This window comes from Populus trichocarpa, chromosome 9 (genome assembly GCF_000002775.5).
Source record: "Populus trichocarpa isolate Nisqually-1 chromosome 9, P.trichocarpa_v4.1, whole genome shotgun sequence".
In the NCBI taxonomy this organism is placed as follows: Eukaryota; Viridiplantae; Streptophyta; class Magnoliopsida; order Malpighiales; family Salicaceae; genus Populus; species Populus trichocarpa.
In genome coordinates this window covers 10,651,759-10,672,118 of record NC_037293.2, presented here as the reverse complement: position 1 = coordinate 10,672,118, position 20,360 = coordinate 10,651,759, and the positions used below count along the sequence as shown (strand labels likewise).

General features: G+C 35.5%; 4 protein-coding genes across 5 annotated transcripts; all 4 read right to left on the bottom strand.

Moving 5' to 3' along the window:
* Nucleotides 1-427: 427 nt before the first annotated feature.
* On the bottom strand, nt 428-3,036 carry LOC7472141 (probable amidase At4g34880). 2 transcript variants are annotated; one of them, XM_002313695.4, is made up of 5 exons: nt 2,241-3,036; nt 1,896-2,110; nt 1,339-1,575; nt 1,035-1,227; nt 428-948 (listed from the first exon to the last, which is right to left on the bottom strand). In XM_002313695.4, the coding sequence occupies exons 1-5, from the start codon at nt 2,763-2,765 to the stop codon at nt 550-552; spliced, it is 1,569 nt and encodes a 522-aa protein (XP_002313731.3). In that variant the 5' UTR covers nt 2,766-3,036; the 3' UTR covers nt 428-549. The 2 variants fall into 2 exon arrangements, with proteins under 2 accessions (XP_002313731.3, XP_052311644.1); XM_052455684.1 differs by having other exon boundaries at nt 1,896-1,994; nt 2,260-3,036.
* Nucleotides 3,037-3,686: 650 nt separating this feature from the next.
* On the bottom strand, nt 3,687-6,727 carry LOC7472142 (zinc finger CCCH domain-containing protein 39). Its single transcript, XM_002313696.4, has 2 exons — nt 5,480-6,727; nt 3,687-4,262 (listed from the first exon to the last, which is right to left on the bottom strand). Exons 1-2 carry the CDS (start codon nt 6,246-6,248, stop codon nt 4,006-4,008), a joined length of 1,026 nt encoding a protein of 341 aa, XP_002313732.3. The 5' UTR covers nt 6,249-6,727; the 3' UTR covers nt 3,687-4,005.
* A 435-nt stretch (nt 6,728-7,162) lies between these two features.
* On the bottom strand, nt 7,163-9,991 carry LOC7472143 (probable amidase At4g34880). Its single transcript, XM_002313697.4, has 5 exons — nt 9,357-9,991; nt 8,628-8,842; nt 8,262-8,501; nt 7,965-8,163; nt 7,163-7,886 (listed from the first exon to the last, which is right to left on the bottom strand). The coding sequence occupies exons 1-5, from the start codon at nt 9,891-9,893 to the stop codon at nt 7,494-7,496; spliced, it is 1,584 nt and encodes a 527-aa protein (XP_002313733.3). The 5' UTR covers nt 9,894-9,991; the 3' UTR covers nt 7,163-7,493.
* Nucleotides 9,992-14,634: 4,643 nt separating this feature from the next.
* On the bottom strand, nt 14,635-17,413 carry LOC7472144 (probable amidase At4g34880). Its single transcript, XM_002313698.4, has 5 exons — nt 16,778-17,413; nt 16,067-16,281; nt 15,703-15,945; nt 15,395-15,593; nt 14,635-15,207 (listed from the first exon to the last, which is right to left on the bottom strand). The coding sequence occupies exons 1-5, from the start codon at nt 17,249-17,251 to the stop codon at nt 14,845-14,847; spliced, it is 1,494 nt and encodes a 497-aa protein (XP_002313734.2). The 5' UTR covers nt 17,252-17,413; the 3' UTR covers nt 14,635-14,844.
* Nucleotides 17,414-20,360: the final 2,947 nt, after the last annotated feature.

Sequence of the window (20,360 nt, the reverse complement as noted above, 5' to 3'; positions counted from 1 at the left end):
ATCATAAACATTTACAATGTAATTTACTAATATATTTATATTTTTTATTCAAAAATCTGCATTGATTAATTATCAACATTACAGGAGATAAAAGCAGTGCTTGAAGTCTGTTTTATTACCATTGCGTTTGGAGATGATGCTAGAAGAAAATATATTGATATACACAGCCTGCTGTCCCAAGAGGCTGCAAGAGTTTGAAACCCACGTAAGGCTTTCACGGGCCTTCTTTTCTTGTATCCAAGATTCTTGACCCATTTGAGAATAGGGTCCAGAATCTTGCGTGAAAGCCTTGGCGATCCAAGAACGTAACACAAAGTTCATCAATCGAAGCCAAGACGATCGTCAACATGGATCAAGTTAGGGTTTCTATGGAGAATGGAATTCTTATTGTCACTGTGCCTAAGGAAGAAATCAAGAAACATGATGTTAAGGCTATCAAAGATAATGCCTTCTGATCTTGCATGATTAAAATTTTGTCCTGGCAATTACTAGCATTTTTATCATCACAACCAGAGCTTGAAATTTCTTAAAGATTTCCTAGCTATTTAATCATACATCAGTTAAACTTGAAAGAAGCATTCTTGTGAAGTTTAAAGCCTTGAATGTAGGAGGCTTTCTTATTTTACTTGCTTGCTCAAAGCCATATGCAATCTCAATCAGTTTTGGTTCTGAGCCCTTTAGTCCTCCAAAGTTGATGCCAAAAGGTACTCCTGAATCATCATATCCTGCGGGAACATTAATTCCAGGGAATCCACCAATTGCAAGAACACGAGCTATACCTGCTCCGGGAGTTACCAATGCATCTAGGTTGTAATCACACATCAACTTCTGAAATCCATCTCTTGTTAATTTTGCTAAATTTGACAATGCAGCATTCTCTCTGTTTCCAATTCCGTTTGTAGCTTGAGCTGCTAGAAAGAGGTCTTGACCAAATTCCTTGATATTTTCCTGCAAGGTCATACGAAGTTTCGAGGATCTTTTAGGCTATGGAATGTAAGCATTACCCATGTTTGCTTATATTTTCATGGACTCACCACATCTGCAAATTTCTGATTGAATGCTATAACATCGGCTAATGTTCGGACTGGGGAAGCCACCAGCTCTTTCAGGTATGCATTCAAGGATATTTTGAATTCAGCCAGCAATGCCGTTCCTTCGGCAGTCCCAGTGGAAATAGTATCCATGTTGGCTATTTCCAAGCGGTCTACTAAAACTGCACCTCTTTGACTTCATTTGCAGATAAAATTTGTCATATGATGATGAATTTTTGTACAGCATATATAAGACTATGCCGCCCAGCATATTAGTAAAATAAGTGCTTGAAGTCTGTTATATTACCTTAGTGTTTGGAGATGATGCTCAAAAGCTTGACTCTCAGATTCACTGGCTGAACTCAAGAACGGATTCCTTACGATTCCAAGTCTTTTGCCTTTGAGCGCATGACGCTTGAGAAACTGTTTGTAGCCACCGTGTGGAATGTACTTCGCTGCTTCTTGCGTTGCATGATCATGGTAATCAATTCCTACAATGGCGTCAAGAACATAAACAGCATCCGATACCGTCCTGCAGATAGGTCTGTTCCATCCACAGCCAAGGAATGAATTTATGGTTCTAGAATTTAATAGAAGAGTTTCGAAACAACAAATTACTCTGTAGTTTGAATGACTCACAAGTTACTCATTTAGTTGAACGCTGTATAGCTTATTAATTGCTTAAATGGATAGAAAACACACAAAGTTCAATTCATCCATATATATGATAACGAAGGTAGCAGCAGCTTGCCAGATTTAGACATATAGCCATTTCTTGCTTATTATTGGGAAAATATTGATGATATTTTTTCCGCCTGTCAAATATCATAATTAAGCTGATATGAATAGCATAAGATCACACACCCAACAGTGTCTTGTCTCAGAGAAATTGGGATTACTCCAGCTCGACTGGTGAGACCAACTGTTGGTTTTATTCCCACCACCGAGTTAGCATTTGATGGACATAAGATGGAGCCATCATTCTCAGTACCTAGAGACACAGTCACCAAATTCGCTGCTACTGATATTGCTGACCCACTACTTGATCCACAAGGATTTGCTGATAGAAGATAAGGATTCTGCATAAATATTCAACCCGCAAGAATGTTAGTCTACCGAATCTGTTTGATATTTCTTACAGTCCAATCAAAATTTACTCTATCAAAAATAGCAAGAAATTATTAAACTCTGAAGATTAAAGTAAAGCACCTCTCCTTGGCCACCTCTTGCACTAAAGCCATTAGGAGCTTTGACTGACATGAAACCAGCCCACTCATTCAAGCTAGCCTTTCCAAGAATTATAGCTCCAGCTTTCCTTAACTTCACCACGATGCCTGCATCACGAGGCACGACTGATCCAAGCAGTGCAAAAGAGCCAGCCGTGGTGTTCAACTTATCCTTGGTTGCAATATTATCCTTGAGCAGGATAGGGATGCCATGCAAGCCAGCCAATGAACCTGGTGCCTTAATCCTACGCTCATAGTCGGCCTTATCAGCTTGGAAGAGCGCATCAGGACTTGTTTCCATAACTCCTTTAAGGATTGGGTTCAGTCTATTGATTTCTCCAATGTAGAACTCAACTAGCTTCCTTGACGTGAGTTGGTTCTGCTTAAAAGCAAGCTGGAGATCACATATGCTTGCTTCCTCGATTGAGAATGCATGGCTTGATATTGTCAAAAGAATGAAAGTTAGTGATGAAAGGAGTGAGAAGCTCAGCGGTGTGTTGATAGCCATATCTAATTTAATGGAATTTTATGTTCAGCTTGTGACTTGAATTTAAATGAGACGAGAAATCGTCTAACTACACTCGAGAAACAAAAATTGCCGCTGTTTGTCAGAATACTGTTTTTGTTTTATCTTCCCTGCAAGATTCTACTTTTCTACCTAGATTGTGACGTGCTTAATGTTGTTCGATATAAGAGAATGATTTGTTTCATTTTGAAGCAAAATCTGCCAAGTATGTCATAACAGCTTTCTTAACTTATTGCAGCATTGAAAATGACTCCACAAAATATTCTTAAAGCTTTGAGCTGGAGTACTAGCTAGGTACTACCGAGTAAAGGCTGTAGAGACTCTAGTGCATGTCTAATACATGGCTTATGGTATCTGCCGTCCATATTTTTGGAGTTTTTCTCATCAGAGTTCTGCAGTTCTCAGATTATGTTGTTGCATGGAAATCTTTCTACGAATTCAAATAAATATATTGTTAGCTACCCTGGTTAGGATCAAATAGTGACAGGTTGATAGTTCTAAATAGTCCGTTATGGATTTGTTATTAATGGATATGGACTATCCAGTTTCATTATTTTTCTTTTTATTTTTTGAGTTTTTAGCTTAATTTAGATTTTATGTTGTTTTTCATGATTCTGATTTTCCAACCTTGTAAAGATTGATTTTTAACCTATTTATAAGGTTGTAAAACTCTTAAAAAATCAGAGAAAAACATCATGCGAGAAAATATGAATTAGGTTCTTATGGTGAAAACCCTGTCTTGTTTCTATCTGCATTATTTACATCATTTAGGATCCTCTGTCAATCACATAGAGTAAAGAACGACTTGCATTTATTTAGGATCCTCTGTCAATCACATTTGCTATGAAGGAAGCATTGAGCACTGACTTACATTTCAAATAAAATATTACGCTGTCAATCACATTTGCTATGAAGGAAGCATTGAGCACTGACTTACATTTCAAATAAAATAATATGCTGTCAATCACATTTGCTATGAAGGAAACATTTATTTCTTTTCCAAACTAAGAATCATGGAAGGAAAACAAGGGGTGAAAATGAGAACCATTAAAAAGCCTATTTGGCAGAGAAAACAAACTATCCTATGCCTCTTCTCCTATGTCTTTTGGACATCTCAACATCCTGTCGTACAAAATTTCAACTTCGGAAACAGAACAAAAAAAAAAACTATTGATGTAGCTGAAACATGAATGCAATGCAAACTAGTAGTTTCCACTCAAACTCAACTCTGCACTTGGTTTGTCAAGTTGTGAACTAATGGCAGATCATCAAGCCAGTCAGCATAAATCCGATTTATTTTCTTCTGTCCTTTCCACTTTAATAAGCATTTCTTACCTTGCTCCTCTTCAATTAAACTAGGCACATTCACTGTCATACTTGGAGACACGTTATTAGGAAGAAGAGGTGGTGGTGCTTTAGTCAAAACAGAGCCTGCATTTCCTGCTTCCACCTCAGTGCGTCCACCAGGAGCTTGTAACTCTGAATTCAATGAAGAGTTGGAATCAATAAATAAAAATAAAAATTATCTCATCAATGATAGGTTTTTTGCATCTTTTCTAGTGGACGCGATTGCGTTCATATGATGCAGCACACAGTTCGTATAGCTCACTCATATCCACATATATGCAAGCCTGAGACCAACTCTGTTTCTCTTTAATCATAGAACTAGAATTGAGGGGGGCAAAAATTCACTATTACTGCTACACCACATAGAACAGGTTCTAACTAAAAACTGAGTTTATTATTGTAAGAAAAAAATGTATATTAGTGATGGATGGTTTGGCAGAGAAAGAATAAGACAGCCTCATAAAAAGTCTAAAAGAAAGAAGCAAAATCATGACCACAGGATGCGTTGATCCAGTTAAATATTAGTTTCAGAAGACTCAAAGTCCCAAAAAAACATGACTCCTTGAGGAAATGAAAAGGCTATATAATAAACAAATATAGTGTGCATATAATTAGGAACTGGTTATAAGAGAACTGACTGGTCAAGGGATCTACCTCCAGAAAATGGAATTTTGAATATTAGCTAGCACAATAAGAGTTCCTCTACGCAAATGATAGGCCTTTAATATTCAAGCAAGAATTATCCCTCAATACAAAGACAGATAATTTAACATATCAGAGCAAAGCCATTATCCCAGGGACACTTGATCTGCAAAACAGGTTTTTTAAACTTAAACCCTTTGATTTATTTTTATAAGTTCAGGTGGAAGTCACCAGGCTCCCGAGAAAAATAGATCAAGACATTCATCGTACAGTTAAAGCCTATTTGAAACAAAAAGGAAAGAAAATGAAGAACTCCAATTCAAATACTACTCATCAAAATTTAATCAAACTATAACTAACAATTATTCTTCGTCCAATCAGTTTACATTTTATGAATGCAAGTTACGATACTCAGACGGTGATCTTTGAAAAATGATGGGTGTGACGCTACAATTAGTTCCAATAAATTTAAAACACAACAAAGATTCTCAGTTCACAGAAAGAGAAATAACAAATTGATTTTTTTTACCCTCTCCATGATTTTAAGCCAACAAAACTCTCATTCTACCCCTCATTCCTTAGAAGCTATCAAGATACCAAAGAAGTTCCAATATTTAAGAAAAGAAGTCAACATGCAAGGGAGAAACTAAAGTGAAAAACACAAGTTAAATATAACGATGAAATACAACATAAGCAACAGAAAGTACCTGCTAGCCCATGAGCAAAGTGGCATTTCTCGCCAAAGGGGCATTGACCTGTGATCTCCCACTTAGTACACAATTTTGTCTTCCAATAAACAGGCTTTATTATATTTGATCGAGAAGCATCTGAAACAGCATTGTTTGCCGGCCTATTAACTTCAGCAGCATTAAACACACCACTTCCATGGCCCAACGCCTGCCCTGTAGTACCAATACTTATTGCAGAACTCTCCCTGAACCTCCCTGTGTCCTCCCTGAACTTTGATGGATCCTCATGAAGGAAATTACACCTATCACCATAAGGACACTCTTCCCCATTATAAAACTTCTTGCACAGCTTCATCTTGTGAATTATCCTCTGATCATCTTCCCAATTGGTCGCTGTTGACCTATCCTCTTCACTACTTACACTTACACCCACCAGTTCCTTCCAATTTGGAGGAGGCTGCCTCAAATCTTGCATTCCATGAGCAAAGTTGCAATTCTCGCCATTCCTACAAGTGCCAGTCTTAAACTTTGCACATACTCTTGTCTTGAAAAAGATGTTGGTTGCTCCCTTGTGGACTGGAAGGTTGTTTGTTGGTGGCGTCCTAGAATTCACGGATTGGTTGGGGTTATCCTCAGAGTTTCTTGGCCTTTTATAAGGTGGTTGGTGGTGTTCAAATTGCTCAATGTTATTCATTACAAATTGAGGCCACACACCAATAGCATCACTGCCTGCTTGATATGAGGCCTGTGGTGACATAAAAGAATCATGGGAATCAGGGTAACTCATATTTCTACAATGCAAAATCAAACTTATTCAGAAGAATTAGCAAGCCTCAAAAACCCTTGATTTATGATACTAAACTAACAAAACAATCAACAAAGATGCAATCTTTAACACCAAGACACAAACTTTTCACTAAAGATATGAACTTTTGGTTCGGTGCTGAATCAATGAATCAAGATTGAGTAAAGAAACGAAAACCCAGATGGATATTGGATTAAAACCCAAGAAAACTGAAGGAAATCGATAGAATTTGAGACGGACTTGAACAAGTAATGAATGGTAGATAAAAGAATATAGGCAAAACCCAGAAGAGAATAGCTTTAACAAACAGGCTTATATACAGAGTCCGGACATGAAAAGGGAACTAAACCCTAGCCGCCAAATTGAGATGATTCAGATTTGCTAGGGTTTTTGTAATGTTATATAGGTAATTCTTATTTGCTTTTAGGAGGCAGTCTGAGTCAAAGTTTTTAAATGTGAAATAGCAAACGCCTTTTTGGAATTTAATAACCATCCTAATTAATTCCTATGTTTTAATTAATGCAAGATTTAGAATTGCTGATGGGCCAGCCCTTACGCCTATTTTCTGGATGGAAATTTCCATACCTAGAGAGTAAGCCTGTTGAAATTTAACAAAATCAAAACCCAGGCCCAAACCATTTTAATTTACAAAATTCTTCAAAAAATAGATAATTACAAAAAAAACCTCGTAAGGTTTTTTCGTGAGCAAACCTTTAACACGAGGCATATGTTAGGCCAGCTTTTGAGTTTTGACACCTAAAGAGTTGAATTTTAGAACACGATTTAACAAATTGAAATTCTTTCTTTTTTTCGTCAAACCATGAAACATCAAATTTCTTTTGGAATTAGGTCTACATAAAATCCCTCCACGATCCAATTAATGATGAAGATGATGATGGGAAAAAGGCAATGTTATAGATACCCTTTTGAAGCAATACTCCTAGCCATCAGGATAACTTTGGACTACATTATTCCAATGACATGTAGACAATAGCTAGTTTCCACTTCAGAGGAGAAATCAAGACAAGTTCAAAGCCTGCAAACAATCAAGGCCTTATTGAGCTTGAAAGTCAGAATATCTTACGAGCAACTACGAGTTAATAATATATACAAGGGCCTTTTCTGGATTTAAGGTGTCCTGGATGATTTTCTGAATCAATGCAGCAACGTATCTCTACCAGCACAAAGGGAAAAGTCCTTGTATGCAAACCAGTCATCATTAGTATGTTACAAACTTCCAGATAGAAATTCTGGAGTCATTTGAAAAGATTCAAGAAGAGGAGGCTTTCTCATCATGGTAGCTTGCTCAAAGTCATAAGCAATCTCAATTAGCTTTATTTCAGTATCTTTTAATCCACCAAAACAGATCCCAAATGGCATTCCATTGATATCATATCCAGCTGGGACAGTAATCCCAGGGTATCCACCAATTGCCAGCACGGATGTGGCGCCTGAACCTGGTGTCACCATTGCATCCAAATTATTTTCCATCATCAGTTTCTCAAAACCATTTTGCGAGAGTTTTTCCATCAACTCTATAGCTTTCCTTTCTTTCTCTCCAATGCCATTCGTCTTCTCCGCTGCTATGAATGTATCCTGACCATACTCTTTATTCTTCTCCTGCATTTAACAGAACCATTATAATCAGCTGGGCTTTCTAAGGCCAGGTGTAACAAAGGAGAGAAATACAGCACTCACTAGATCGGGGTTATTTTTGTTGAAGGCTATAATATCAGCAAGTGACCAGACTGGAGAAGTGATAAGATCTTTCAGGTAATCATTTAAGGAGAGTTTGAACTCGGCCATCATTAGTGTTAGTTCACCGCTTCGCGATGGATCGACAATAGTGTTTATGTTCGCTATCTCAAGATTGTCCACTACAGTGGCACCTCTTTCCCTACATTTTTCAAGATCAAATGCAAATCATATAAACTGGACTAGAATAAGAATAAAACTTCATATTCAAAACCATTTATGCCTAGCTCAATACTTTACCTTAATGTGTTCAGATGATGCTCAAAGATAGGAAATATAGATTCATTCAACGACTTCAAAAATGGGTTCCTAACTATGCCCAATATCTTTCCTTTGAGCCCGTTTGGATTGAGGAATTGCTTGTAACCACCAGCAGGTATGAACTTGGCTGCTCTTTGTGTTGCCTCATAATCTCTTGGATCAAAACCCACAATTACATCTAGTACTCGAACTGCATCAGACACTGTCCTGGTTACAGGCCTGCCAGTTCATCATTGAGAAATTCATTCTCTGCTAGAAGATTGCAGATGTTATGGCTTAGTCCTATAAGAGTTATTTTGTCAGGTTTGTTACTGGTTAGGTAATGATCAAGACATATGATCTTACCCAATGGTGTCTAGGCTAGGCGCAACTGGAATAACACCAGCACGGCTAGTGAGACCAACAGTGGGTTTGAGACCTACAACAGAGTTATGATCAGAGGGACATATGATGGAACTATGAGTCTCAGTTCCAAGTGATACTGCCACCATGTTTGCGGCTACTGAAATTGCTGATCCACTGCTTGAGCCACATGGATCCCCTGTTACAAGGTAAGGATTCTGCATGTTTTCACATGTCGAGCATTGAATTCCGTTAGGGACTGCAGACTTATTGGTTAATCCTAGTATTATTAGTCCACGTGTACTTCAAGAAACTGGGCACAATAACAAGTTCTCATGTATCAACCCAACCATGCAACCTTGGCTTTGGTGAAGGGATTCTCATCATTTTTGTGTATTTGATTATTGCAAGGTTCATTGTTGTGAAACTACACTGCAATGCAGCCCTCATTAATCTAGGAAGAGATAACCTATCAGGATATATAACATAAGATTACTCCTGAAATTATTTACTCATAACTGTAAAGAAATTCAGAAATTAACATTATCAACATTAAACGTTCCAACATATTAATAGACAAGCAATGTGCATTTTTCCGGCCAAAGACAGACCAGACCATTCATGTTGTGACATTGGCTAGCACTATAAAATGCTATTAACCTCATAAACAATTCAAGTGTAAGACTAAATAAACTAAAAAAATATTTGAAGACATGAAATGAGAGAGCTTACCACTCCTTGTCCAGATCTTGCACACCAACCATTAGGTACATGACTTAAAGAACGAAACTTGTACCATTCACTAAGACTAGCTTTTCCCATTATAACTGCACCAGCCTTTCTCAACTTCTCTACAACGCTTGCATCTCTGGCCACCACTGAACCCACCAAAGCGTAGGATCCAGCTGATGTGTTCAACTTATCTTTAGTCCCAATCGTGTCCTTTAACAACACTGGGATCCCATGTAAGTCCCCTAAGCTTCTCCTGCCCTGATTTTCTCTCCTTTCTTCATCAGCATTTTTAGCTTGATCACGTGCATCTGGGTTCACTTCTATAATGCTGTGAAGCAGGGGATTGAGGGTTTTGATTTGGGTTATGTAGAAGTCTACGAGTTGTGTTGATGTCAGTTTATTTTCTGCGAAGGCTTGTTGGATTTCCTCTATGGTTGATTCTGGGATTGTGAAATGTTGGCCGTTGACTGTGATGAATATTAAGAAGAGGAAGATCAATGGTAGGAGAAGGGAAGAAGATGGGAGGTTGACCGCCATCTGGTTTCTTGAGAAATTTTGGTCTTAGGAGACCCAATGAGGAATGTGAAATGGCAAAGCCATTAAAGTATCAAACTAAAATAGCTTAGAGGTTCTCTTTAATTCAATCAGTGTGTATTTAGATAAGAGGTAGCTTGTTTTTTTTTAGGTAATAACCATGTTTTTTTAGTTTTTGAAAGTATAATTTATAAAAAGTATTGTAACTTTATAAAAAAGTTATCACATCTCCAAGCTAAATACCATAGTTATTAAACCCAGCCCGGGGGTTGACCAGGTCAAGAGGCCGAGTCCCGAGTTTCATGGGTCAACTAGGGTCAACCTGGAAAAATTAAAAAAAAATTAAAATTTTAATACTTCATATGAAAAAATCCATGTAAATATAGATTATACATATTATGAAGTTTAAAAGAATATTTTAAAAAGTTTTTTATCCCACATTAAAAAGATATTATGTCAAGCTTTTAAGTTAAAGTATTTAAACTAAAAAAAAAATTTATCCCACATTGAAAAAACATAACGTTTTCCTTGGAAACATAGAGTATATATACTAATGGGTTTCAAATCCCACATTGAAAAAACATAACTTTTTTCATGGGAACATAGAGTATATATATAAAAGTGTTTCAAATCTCACATTGAAAAAATACTATGTTATCCTTTTAAGTTGAAGTTTTTAAACCAAAAGGTTTTTTATCCCACATTGAAAAAACATGACTTTTTTCATGGGAACATAGAGTATATATACTAATGAGTTTCAAATCCCACATTTGAAAAAAAAAAAAAAAAAACCGAATCTCGTTCGAGTTCGCTCGGGTTTGGCCGGGCTGTTGCCACAGCCAGTCTTTTATTTAGCACTGTTATTAAACCCGGCCCAGCCACCGGGTCGACCAGGTCCCGGGTCGACCCGCCAGGCCGGGCCGGGTTTAATAACAGTGCTAAATACACTTTTAATCTTGCATTTGTACCATAAATTGCTAAAGTATATCCATAATGCCTTTTAACATACTAGCTATTTTACACCCGTCCCGCTAGATATATAGATTATTTTCTAAAAAATTCAAAATATAAATAAAAAGAGTCATATAAATATCTAATTAAATAAATTGATAATTATTTATATAAATAAATAAATAAAATTATTAATAATAACCAACAGAAAATTTAAAAAAATTGAGAGATAGATAGAGACCAATATATTTAATATTGCAATACGAATTATTTACTTAATTGTGTTTAATAAATTTATTTATGAAAATCAATTTGTAATAGAAAGCAACACATACATAAAAATTTATGGGATAAATAAAAGGAAAAAATTTTATGCAAGGCTGCATATATTACAAATTTCGTAAAAAAAGTAAATGTTTTATTTTAAAAAATAATTTTAGTCTATATAAAAAATAAAAATAATTACAAACGAACCATAATAATCTCATAAAAAAATTAAACACACTCTATATAATTAAAAAATAATCGTTATTTCAAAAAGGTTAAATAAACCAAAAACAATCATAGAGAAGAGGTATTAATCAAAACACAAATGCAAAAATTATTTTGAAAAATACATATAAAAAGTAGTAAAAAAGAAAAAAAAGAATGAGACCAGATATTGTGGGCTTGGTAAGCCAAGCTCAGCACCTAGCCCATAAAAAAAGGCCCCACGCGCGGGCTTGCAAGTTTAGGCCCACACGTGCAGGCCTCTTTAGTGAATGGGGCGGATGTTGTTCGCCCTATTCTTTGTCAAAATAAAAAAAAATAACACTTTGTCTATCTCAGCAAATGACACGTTGTCTATAAATCCTAGAATCATTGGATCGGACAAATACTTGGTAGTTATACATTTAAATTAGATAGACAAATACAAGTTCAAGAAGAGGTTTAGTCGCAACAAACCACCTACTTGATAAAAAAATATTCATAACTTTTATATTAATCATTGGATCGGACTCATTTTTTTAGAAAAATATATAAGTTTTGTTTTATAACAGGTAGGCTTTCCGTAACTAGCCAAGATCAAAAGGACCTTTAAATTAGACTTAGAAGATGTTTTCACTACCAATTTTGTTATTTTCTTGTTAATTTCATAATTTTAGCTTATTTTTCATGTTTTATGTTATTTTTCTATTTGAATTGGAACTTTGATTATTCACATGTAAAGTAAATAAAAGACCTATTTAAAAGGTTGTAATCTATGTTTCGAGGGTAAACTTCTATAAGAGAATTGTTTAGTTATAAAACTGTAAATTAGGATTTTTGTGTGATTCCATCTTCTGTATAATCTCATCCTCTTAGTTCTTTGATTCTTATTTCTTGGGTTTAATTGTATTACAAAGCCAATGGAAAAGTGAGGAGACTATTAAAACAATCCAGAGAAATAAAAGAGAAATACAAAAATAAAAAAGAATGAGGCTAAAGTTTTATTGATACTGCATGATGTGATCATAATAATCTAAAAGGAATAGAGTTAACCTAAATACAAAGAGATTATATATAGGCTAAACCTAAAACAAAATAAAAATATTATTCTACTCTTAATAAAAAACAAAATAACTTTATATTTCTTAACATCTCCCTTCAAACTCGCGATGTGACAATTACAATCATCGAGAGTTTGCCAACTAGAAAACAAAAACGAGAAATAGAATGTGACTTGATAAAGAAATCTGCAATCTGCAAAAAAAAAAAGCAAAGTAATGATGTCATGCTTGAGATGATGACGAGTAAGATGGCAATCGATCTCAATGTGCTTAGTTCGTTTATGAAAAATCAAGTTGTGAGCAATCTAAATAGAACTCTAGTTGTCAAAATATATAAGAGTGAAATGAGAAAGGGAAACTCACATATTTGCAAGTAACCAACTTAACCAAACAATCTATCTGGTAGTAGATGTCATAGCATGATATTCTGTTTCGGTTGAAGATTGAAAAACAATAGATTGTTTCTTGTTTTTACAAGAAATAAGATAATCACCTAAAAAGATACAAAAATCACTAACAGACTTGTGATTTGTGGGATCATTGTCATGATCAACATCAGAATATATACGCAACTCTAAGAAGAGGTGGATGAAAGTAGAAGGCTCTGAACGACTGTACCCAATAAACAATAATAGGAGAAGCAATAAATTGACTAACAACATGAATAACATATAATTTTTGGATGAGTAATAGTAAGATATATCAAGCTCCTAACAATAGTACGGGATAAAGTAGGATCTGACAAAGGTAAACCATCAGAAGAAGAATACTTTGAGTTAACCTCAATTAGAGTATCTACAATCTTATTATTAGTAATTCTAGCCCGCTCAAGAATATTTACAACATATTTCGACTGAGAAAGAAGATAACCTCTGGCTAAATAGGTTACCTCAATACCCAAGAAGTATTGTAAAGAACTCAAATCTTTTATTTAAAACTGTCTTGCTAACTCTGTCTTCAAAAATAAAATAGCATCAATGTCATCACCAGTAATAATCATGTCATCAACATATAAAGACAGAATAATACGACCTACATCAATACACTTAACAAAAAAAAACAGAATCATAACTACTAGAAACAAATCTAAAAGAAGAGATCACAACAACAACAAAATCTCAAATCAAGTACAAGATACTTGTTTGAGACTATATAACACTTTCTTGAGCTTGCAAACATACCCAAATTCATGTGAAACACTAGAAGAAGGCATCATATAAACTTCTTCATGAAGATCTCAATTCAAGAAAACATTTTTAACATCAAGTTAAGAGATATGTCACTAACGAACCGAAGCTACTGCAATAAGAGTATGAATTGTAGTCATTTTTACAATAAGAGCAAATATCTCCTCATAATTCATACCATACTATTGAGAGTATCCTTTTAAAACCAATCTAGTTTTGTATCGCTCAATAGATCCATCAAAATTAGTCTTGATCTTATACACTCAATGACAATCAACAATACTCTTACCAGGAAGTAGAGGAACCATATCCCAAGTATCTATCTTATGCAAAGCAGAAAATTTCTCATTCATAGCTTGCTGTCAAAGAAGATCAAGAATTGTCTTTTCATAGAAAGAGGGCTCAGATAAACAATGAATAAAAGCTAAAAAAAAAGTAAAAGATAAAAAATAACAATAATAAACAAAATCTGACAACTTTATGGACTTACAAATATGTATGAATTGACGTAGAGATGGATCCATAATCTCAAATGGAGCTTGTGAACTATAGAAGAAAATAGAACTTCAGGTATACCGAAGAGTAAGGTATCAATAACTGCAGAATAATTAGTAAAAATTAGATTCTCTTTGATTTTGAGTTTTAGAACATATTAGAAGATGTTTTAAAATTAGAAATTGAATTATTAAGGTTTCTTAGATTATTTTTTTTCACATATTTTTATTAAGGGAGAAAATAAACAAGATGAGGAAGACAAAGTACATTAAACTCGGCAACAAAGTAATATATGCGCCTGCAAAAGTTATGTCCTTAATGTCAGCAAGTATGTGTATATATAGAGAGAGAGATGGAAATCCTTGGGAATCCCAAGTTTAAGTGGACTTAAATTGCTTTTCGAATCCTTAATTTAAGTGAGTTCTTTCTTTGTTTTGGATAATATTCAGAGAATAACAAGAGTTCTCAAAATTTTAAAGCAACAATTTTTTCCCTTTGTGCCAAGGATTATCTAAACAATCAGAGATCACCCTTTCTAAATTGCATTCACGCTAAAGCATCAGTTCAATGTCAACAAGAACCTGTCCTAAGTATCTTTCTTGATATTAGACTAAAATTGTTTACAAACACTGGCTTGGCATCTAAAATTAAATGAAATCCTCCAATCTCTCTTGTTCCGACGAGTTACAGTTCTGCCAAATATATTCTAAATCAGAGAGGGAGAGAGAAGATTGAAGATATGTGATGCAGTTGCAAATGTTTATTTCAAAATGTAGTGGGACAACTTCTGGTTCAAGTACAAAGAGAAGGACAAGGAGGCTTGCGAGACAGTGTAGCCTGCTCAAAAGAATAAGCAATCTCAATCAGCTTCGTCTCCATGCCTTTCAGTCCCCCAAAACAGATACCAAATGGCATTCCACTGCTGCCATACCCTGCTGGAACTGTAATTGCAGGGTAACCTCCAATAGCTAGCACAGTAGAAGCAGCTGCACCAAGTGTCACCATGGCATCTAACTCATTCTCCTTCATCATTTTTTCAAATCCTTCTTGTGATAGACTTTCCATATGCTTCACTGCCTTCATCTCCTCCTCTCCGAGCCCATTTGTCTTCTCCGAGTTGACAAGTAGTACCTGACCATATATATCCAGGTTTTCCTGAAACAGACAATGGCATGTATGCCATATATTAAATCAAACGCAGAAACATGCAGGAATCTCCTCATTGATAGGGAAGCACAAATTGAGTGCCAGATTATTTTGTAAATTGATTGAGAGCGAGTTAAGTTTCTCTGCCAACTTCATTTTGCTTGGCAAAAAATCACTAAATTCAGAAATAACTAACCAGTTCAGGATTATTGGTGTTGAAAGCTATAATGTCTGCCAGTGATCTCACAGGAGATTTGACAAGCTCTTCTAAGTACTTATTGATGGTTTCCTTGAACTCAGCTAGCATCACCAAATCTTCACCACTTTGATCGGGATCCATAATGACATCAATGTTTGCAATTTCAAGATTATCCACCACAGTTGCACCTCCTCGCCTACAATTTCCAGGGGCAAAGTTTTGTAACACGACTGGAGTATCAACATTGATGTGTGTGATTGTGTCCAAGTTTATAGGACCTATCTCTGCTCGTGTTCAATACGTACCTCAATACTTCCAGATGGTGATCAAATGTTGATACAATCACTGGATCCTTGAAATATATCTCAAATGGATTTCTGACTATTCCCAGTCTCTTTCCTTTGAGACCATCTTTTTTCAGAAACTTTTTATAACCATCTGCAGGGATAAACTCGGATGCTTCTTTCGTTGCTTCGCAATCTCTTGGGTCAAAACCACCAATTGCGTCAAGCAAATACACAACATCTGATACTGTCCTGCATATAGGCCTGCATTTTCATTTCAATGAAAAATCATCGGTTAAACATCTGCAAACCATAAATGGCAAATTACAGATCAGTCAACTAATTTATACTTAACACCTATACTTAGTTTAGCTGGTTTACTCACCCAACTGAGTCCTGGCGGGATGAAATTGGGATCACACCAGAGCGGCTGGTGAGTCCGACAGTTGGCTTGAGCCCAACAACTGAGTTGTGATCTGAAGGGCAGAGGATAGAGCCATCCGTTTCAGTCCCCAGTGATACTGCCACCATGTTTGCAGCTACAGATATTGCTGATCCACTGCTTGATCCACATGGATCGCCCCCTTCCACATATGGATTCTGCACATCCCACATAAAAATTGATGCATTTTCTATTATTGTCACACTTGGTAATTGATCATTACACAAAATTTGAATGCTTGAATTAAAAAAATCAAAACAGCAGAATCGGTAAGAAAATTTAAAAAACAAAAGACAAAAGAAAAGAAAGAGAGCTCAACATTGAGGATTCCTTTATAAATTTGTTTTCCAATACTTTCTATCATGCTCATACATTTAGCGATCAAGATTAGAAGTAAATGACTAAATTAAGCCTACGGTAGAAACAACTCGAGAAAATCTTCATTGCGATGTATCATCACTCATCCAGTTCTACAGTTATAAACCATTGGTTTGGGCCACTAACAACGCAAATGGGGCAGTCGCGACGAGCACATCTTGCACTATGAGGGTAAGTAGTGTCACAAATTTATCAAGGATTATAACAAGTTACTAACTACAATGAGAACATAAAATGCAGAACCAAAAACATAAAGGGAAAGGGAAAGAAACTAACCACAGCTTGACCTCCTCTAGCACACCAACCACTAGGAATGCCATAAGACCTAAAATGACTCCACTCACTAAGACTCGCCTTCCCTAAAATCACAGCACCAGCATTCCTCAATCTCTCCACCACGTGAGCATCACGTGCAACCTCGGACTCCAACAGGGCATGGGACCCACCAGTGGTGCTCAACTTATCTTTTGTAGCTATGTTGTCCTTCAACAGCACTGGGATCCCATGCATGTCCCCCAGGAACCGCCGGCCCTGATTGCTTTCCCTTTCTTGATCAGCCTTTTCAGCTTGATCTAATGCGTCTGGATTGACTTCTAGCACGCTGTGAAGTAGAGGATTCAGTTCTTGGATTTGGTTCAAGTAGAAGTTGACTAACTGTTTTGAGGTTAATTTGTTTTCAGTGAATGCTTGTTGGGTTTCTTGGATTGTGGCTTCCTTGATTGTGAATTGTGAACCTTTGACTGTGTCCATGATGCCTTTTAACGGTGAAGAAGAGAGGGCTATCGGTGGGTTTTGTTTTCCTCTCCTCGATGACTATTATTGACAAGGAGAAGATGGAAATGCTTAGCTTTATCGTGGCTGAAGGTCAACGTGTCCGTCAAGGGTACGGTACGGTGTGGTATACCTTCTCTGACAGCCTTCGAACTTCAAACCAAGCTGACAAAAATATTTTTTAATATAACATAAAAAATATAAAAAAAATTAGATTATAAAATTATATATAATTCAAGCACTTTAAAATACATGATTCAAATAAAAATCTATACATAATTCAAGCATCTTAAAATACATGTTTTAAATAAAAATTTATATATAATTTAAGTAATTTTTCATAACAATTCAAATATAATTTAAATAATTATGATTCTAATTAAATTTTTGTTAAAAAAAATATCATAATACAAGTGTTATACATAACAATTTATATAATCCAGAAGCATTTTTAAAAATTCGCAAAACTAAATTAGAGATCACAATTCATATACATGTGTCTACCGAATCTGTTGTTCTAAGCTATCCTCTAATCTTCTTTAAATTATTGTTCCAGTTCTATTTTATGAATCTAAGTTATTACCCCTAAAGAAAACAAAACTCACTATAATATTTTCATTCAGCAACTAAACAATTAAAATTCATGCATGGCATTCTCTAAAATATACTACTACTTAGATTAACCATCTAGGTGGTGGCCCAGTGGTAAGAGCTTAGAATCAAGAGGTTTGCTCCCTCTGTGGTCTCAGGTTCGAGCCCTGTGGTTGCTCATATGATGACCACTGGAGGCTTACATGGTCGTTAACTTCAGGGCTCGTGGGATTAGTCGAGGTGCGCGTAAGCTGCCCGGACACCCACGTTAAACTAAAAAAAAAAAATCTACAAATTGCATGTTGTATGGACAATCAAGTGGATGGTGGATTCGTGGAAATATTGAATCAGTGATTAAATATCTTCAGATGATTTTTAAATTTCGGATCATTACAAAAAGCAACCTTTGGAAACACACCAAACAATTTTTACCAATAAATAAACCAGTAACATCATAATATGACAAGAAAATGTTTTCCTCCCCATTTCTCTTGACAATTCTATTTTTTTTTTCTCTCTGTTTTCCTCTCCATTTCTAAGAGCATAAAACAAAATTATGAACAATTAAATATATTTCCTTTACTGAATTTGCCATCAATAAAACAAACGAAAAAGAGGCAAAGAGCATAAAATAGGCAGAGAGCATAAACGGGAGTATGAATTTTTGAATAAAAATTCATTACCAAATCTACAAATCACTTCAAAATTTCTACTTCATATTCATTACCTAACCACTTCAAAATCATCATATTAATCATTCCATCAAGCAAAACATTATAAAGGGAATAATTTTTATTCAAAATCATGGGCAATGAGGATCGGGAAAATACAGGGGATTGGGGAACTATTTACGGTGAAGACTAAAGAGAAAGCCGACAAGCCAAAAACTGAACTCTGAAGTCTGAAGAGAAAACTATGGGTGCTGGGAAAAAAAAGAGATCGTTGCCGCTATTGAAGAAGAGTGAAGATTGAAGAGGATTTCGTTGTTGATAGAAATAGAGAGAGAGAGAGAGAGAGAGAGAGAGAGAGAGAGAGAGGGGGGGGGGGAAATAGTTGTTGTTTGTTGATGAAAAGTCGAAGACTGAACTCTGAAGTATGAAGATCGCTGCCGCCTGCCGTTGTTAATGAAGACTGAAGGACGAGTGATGTGGAGTTGTGGACTGTGGAGTGTGGACAAATGGCATGCCGCTATTGGTCTGGAGGAAACATATATTACACTATTGCAGTGCAATATATGTTTTTGTTGAAATCGTAAAATCGATACCAAAATCGTGATTTTTTGCAATTTCTTTTGATTTTATTGATTTCACTTAATTTTAACCTATTTTTATTAATTTTTGAGTTTTTAAAATGATTCTGCATGTTAAGCATTTATTAACTCATAAAATCATATAATTTTATGAGTTAATCGGGATTTTAACAATCTTGCTCGAAATAATCAACTTGTGCATCAGCATACAACCCATAAAAGATGAATTTGTACTTCATTACTGTTTCTTTATTGTTTGTGGGCATTCTTCAGTGTAGACAGATTACAAAGAACTTGCTGCAGCCGGCGCTGGAACGGATGGCCTGTTCGTTTGGTTTTATTTTTATAATATTGTTCAAATTAAAGGTAAATACTCGAATTGAATTAGAATTAGATTACCTTTCTTTGACATCGTTGTAGTTCTCTAGTTGTTGTGGACAGACCTTCAAGATGGTTGAATCATGTAGAATGAAACGAGCTCAACTAACTTATCTCAAAAGCCCAGCAAATACGCTGCGTAGCAACCATGTTCAAGGGAGGATCTCTAGACGTTCTGATACTAGTATACTAGCCCTACGGCATGCACTATCAACATGACATAAAATTCTCTACATGCCATTATATATACTAGTTATATGACCCGATGCCGCGGGTCAATTTTTTTGCATAAAAATATTAAAAAATGCTAAGATCTAAATGTGTTAGGATTTTTTGCAAAGCTATACCCAAGAGTCTCGGGTTTGGCTGCAACGCCTGACCTAAGAGTGATATTTATAATATTAATAATAACATTAAACTTGCATGACCCAAGTTTAAATAAGTCTAGCTGCAATACCAGACCCAATAGTCTTGAATGTGGGTGGGTCTGGCTGCAAGGTCGTGTCATAAAAGTGTGATAATTAAATAGATTAATTAAAAAGAAAAAAACAAAGAAAAAAAACCAACAGGAAGAAAAAAAACTAATGAAGAAAAAAAAATCTGAATTAACTGGGTTAACCCGTCAAACCTGAGATCCGTGTCATGAAAGTCTGATAACTAAATAGAAAAAAAATTAATATCAACAAACTAAATAAAAAAATTAATTAAAAAGAAAAAAAAGAAGGCATCAGCCTTTTCACCGTGGACTGCACTGTGCAGTCCACCGTGAAAGGCATAAAAAGAAAAAAAAGCAAAAATAAAAAATAAAAGCATCAGTCATTTCACCGTGGATTGCATACAATATAAAATGATGAAATCGGAAGAACAAAA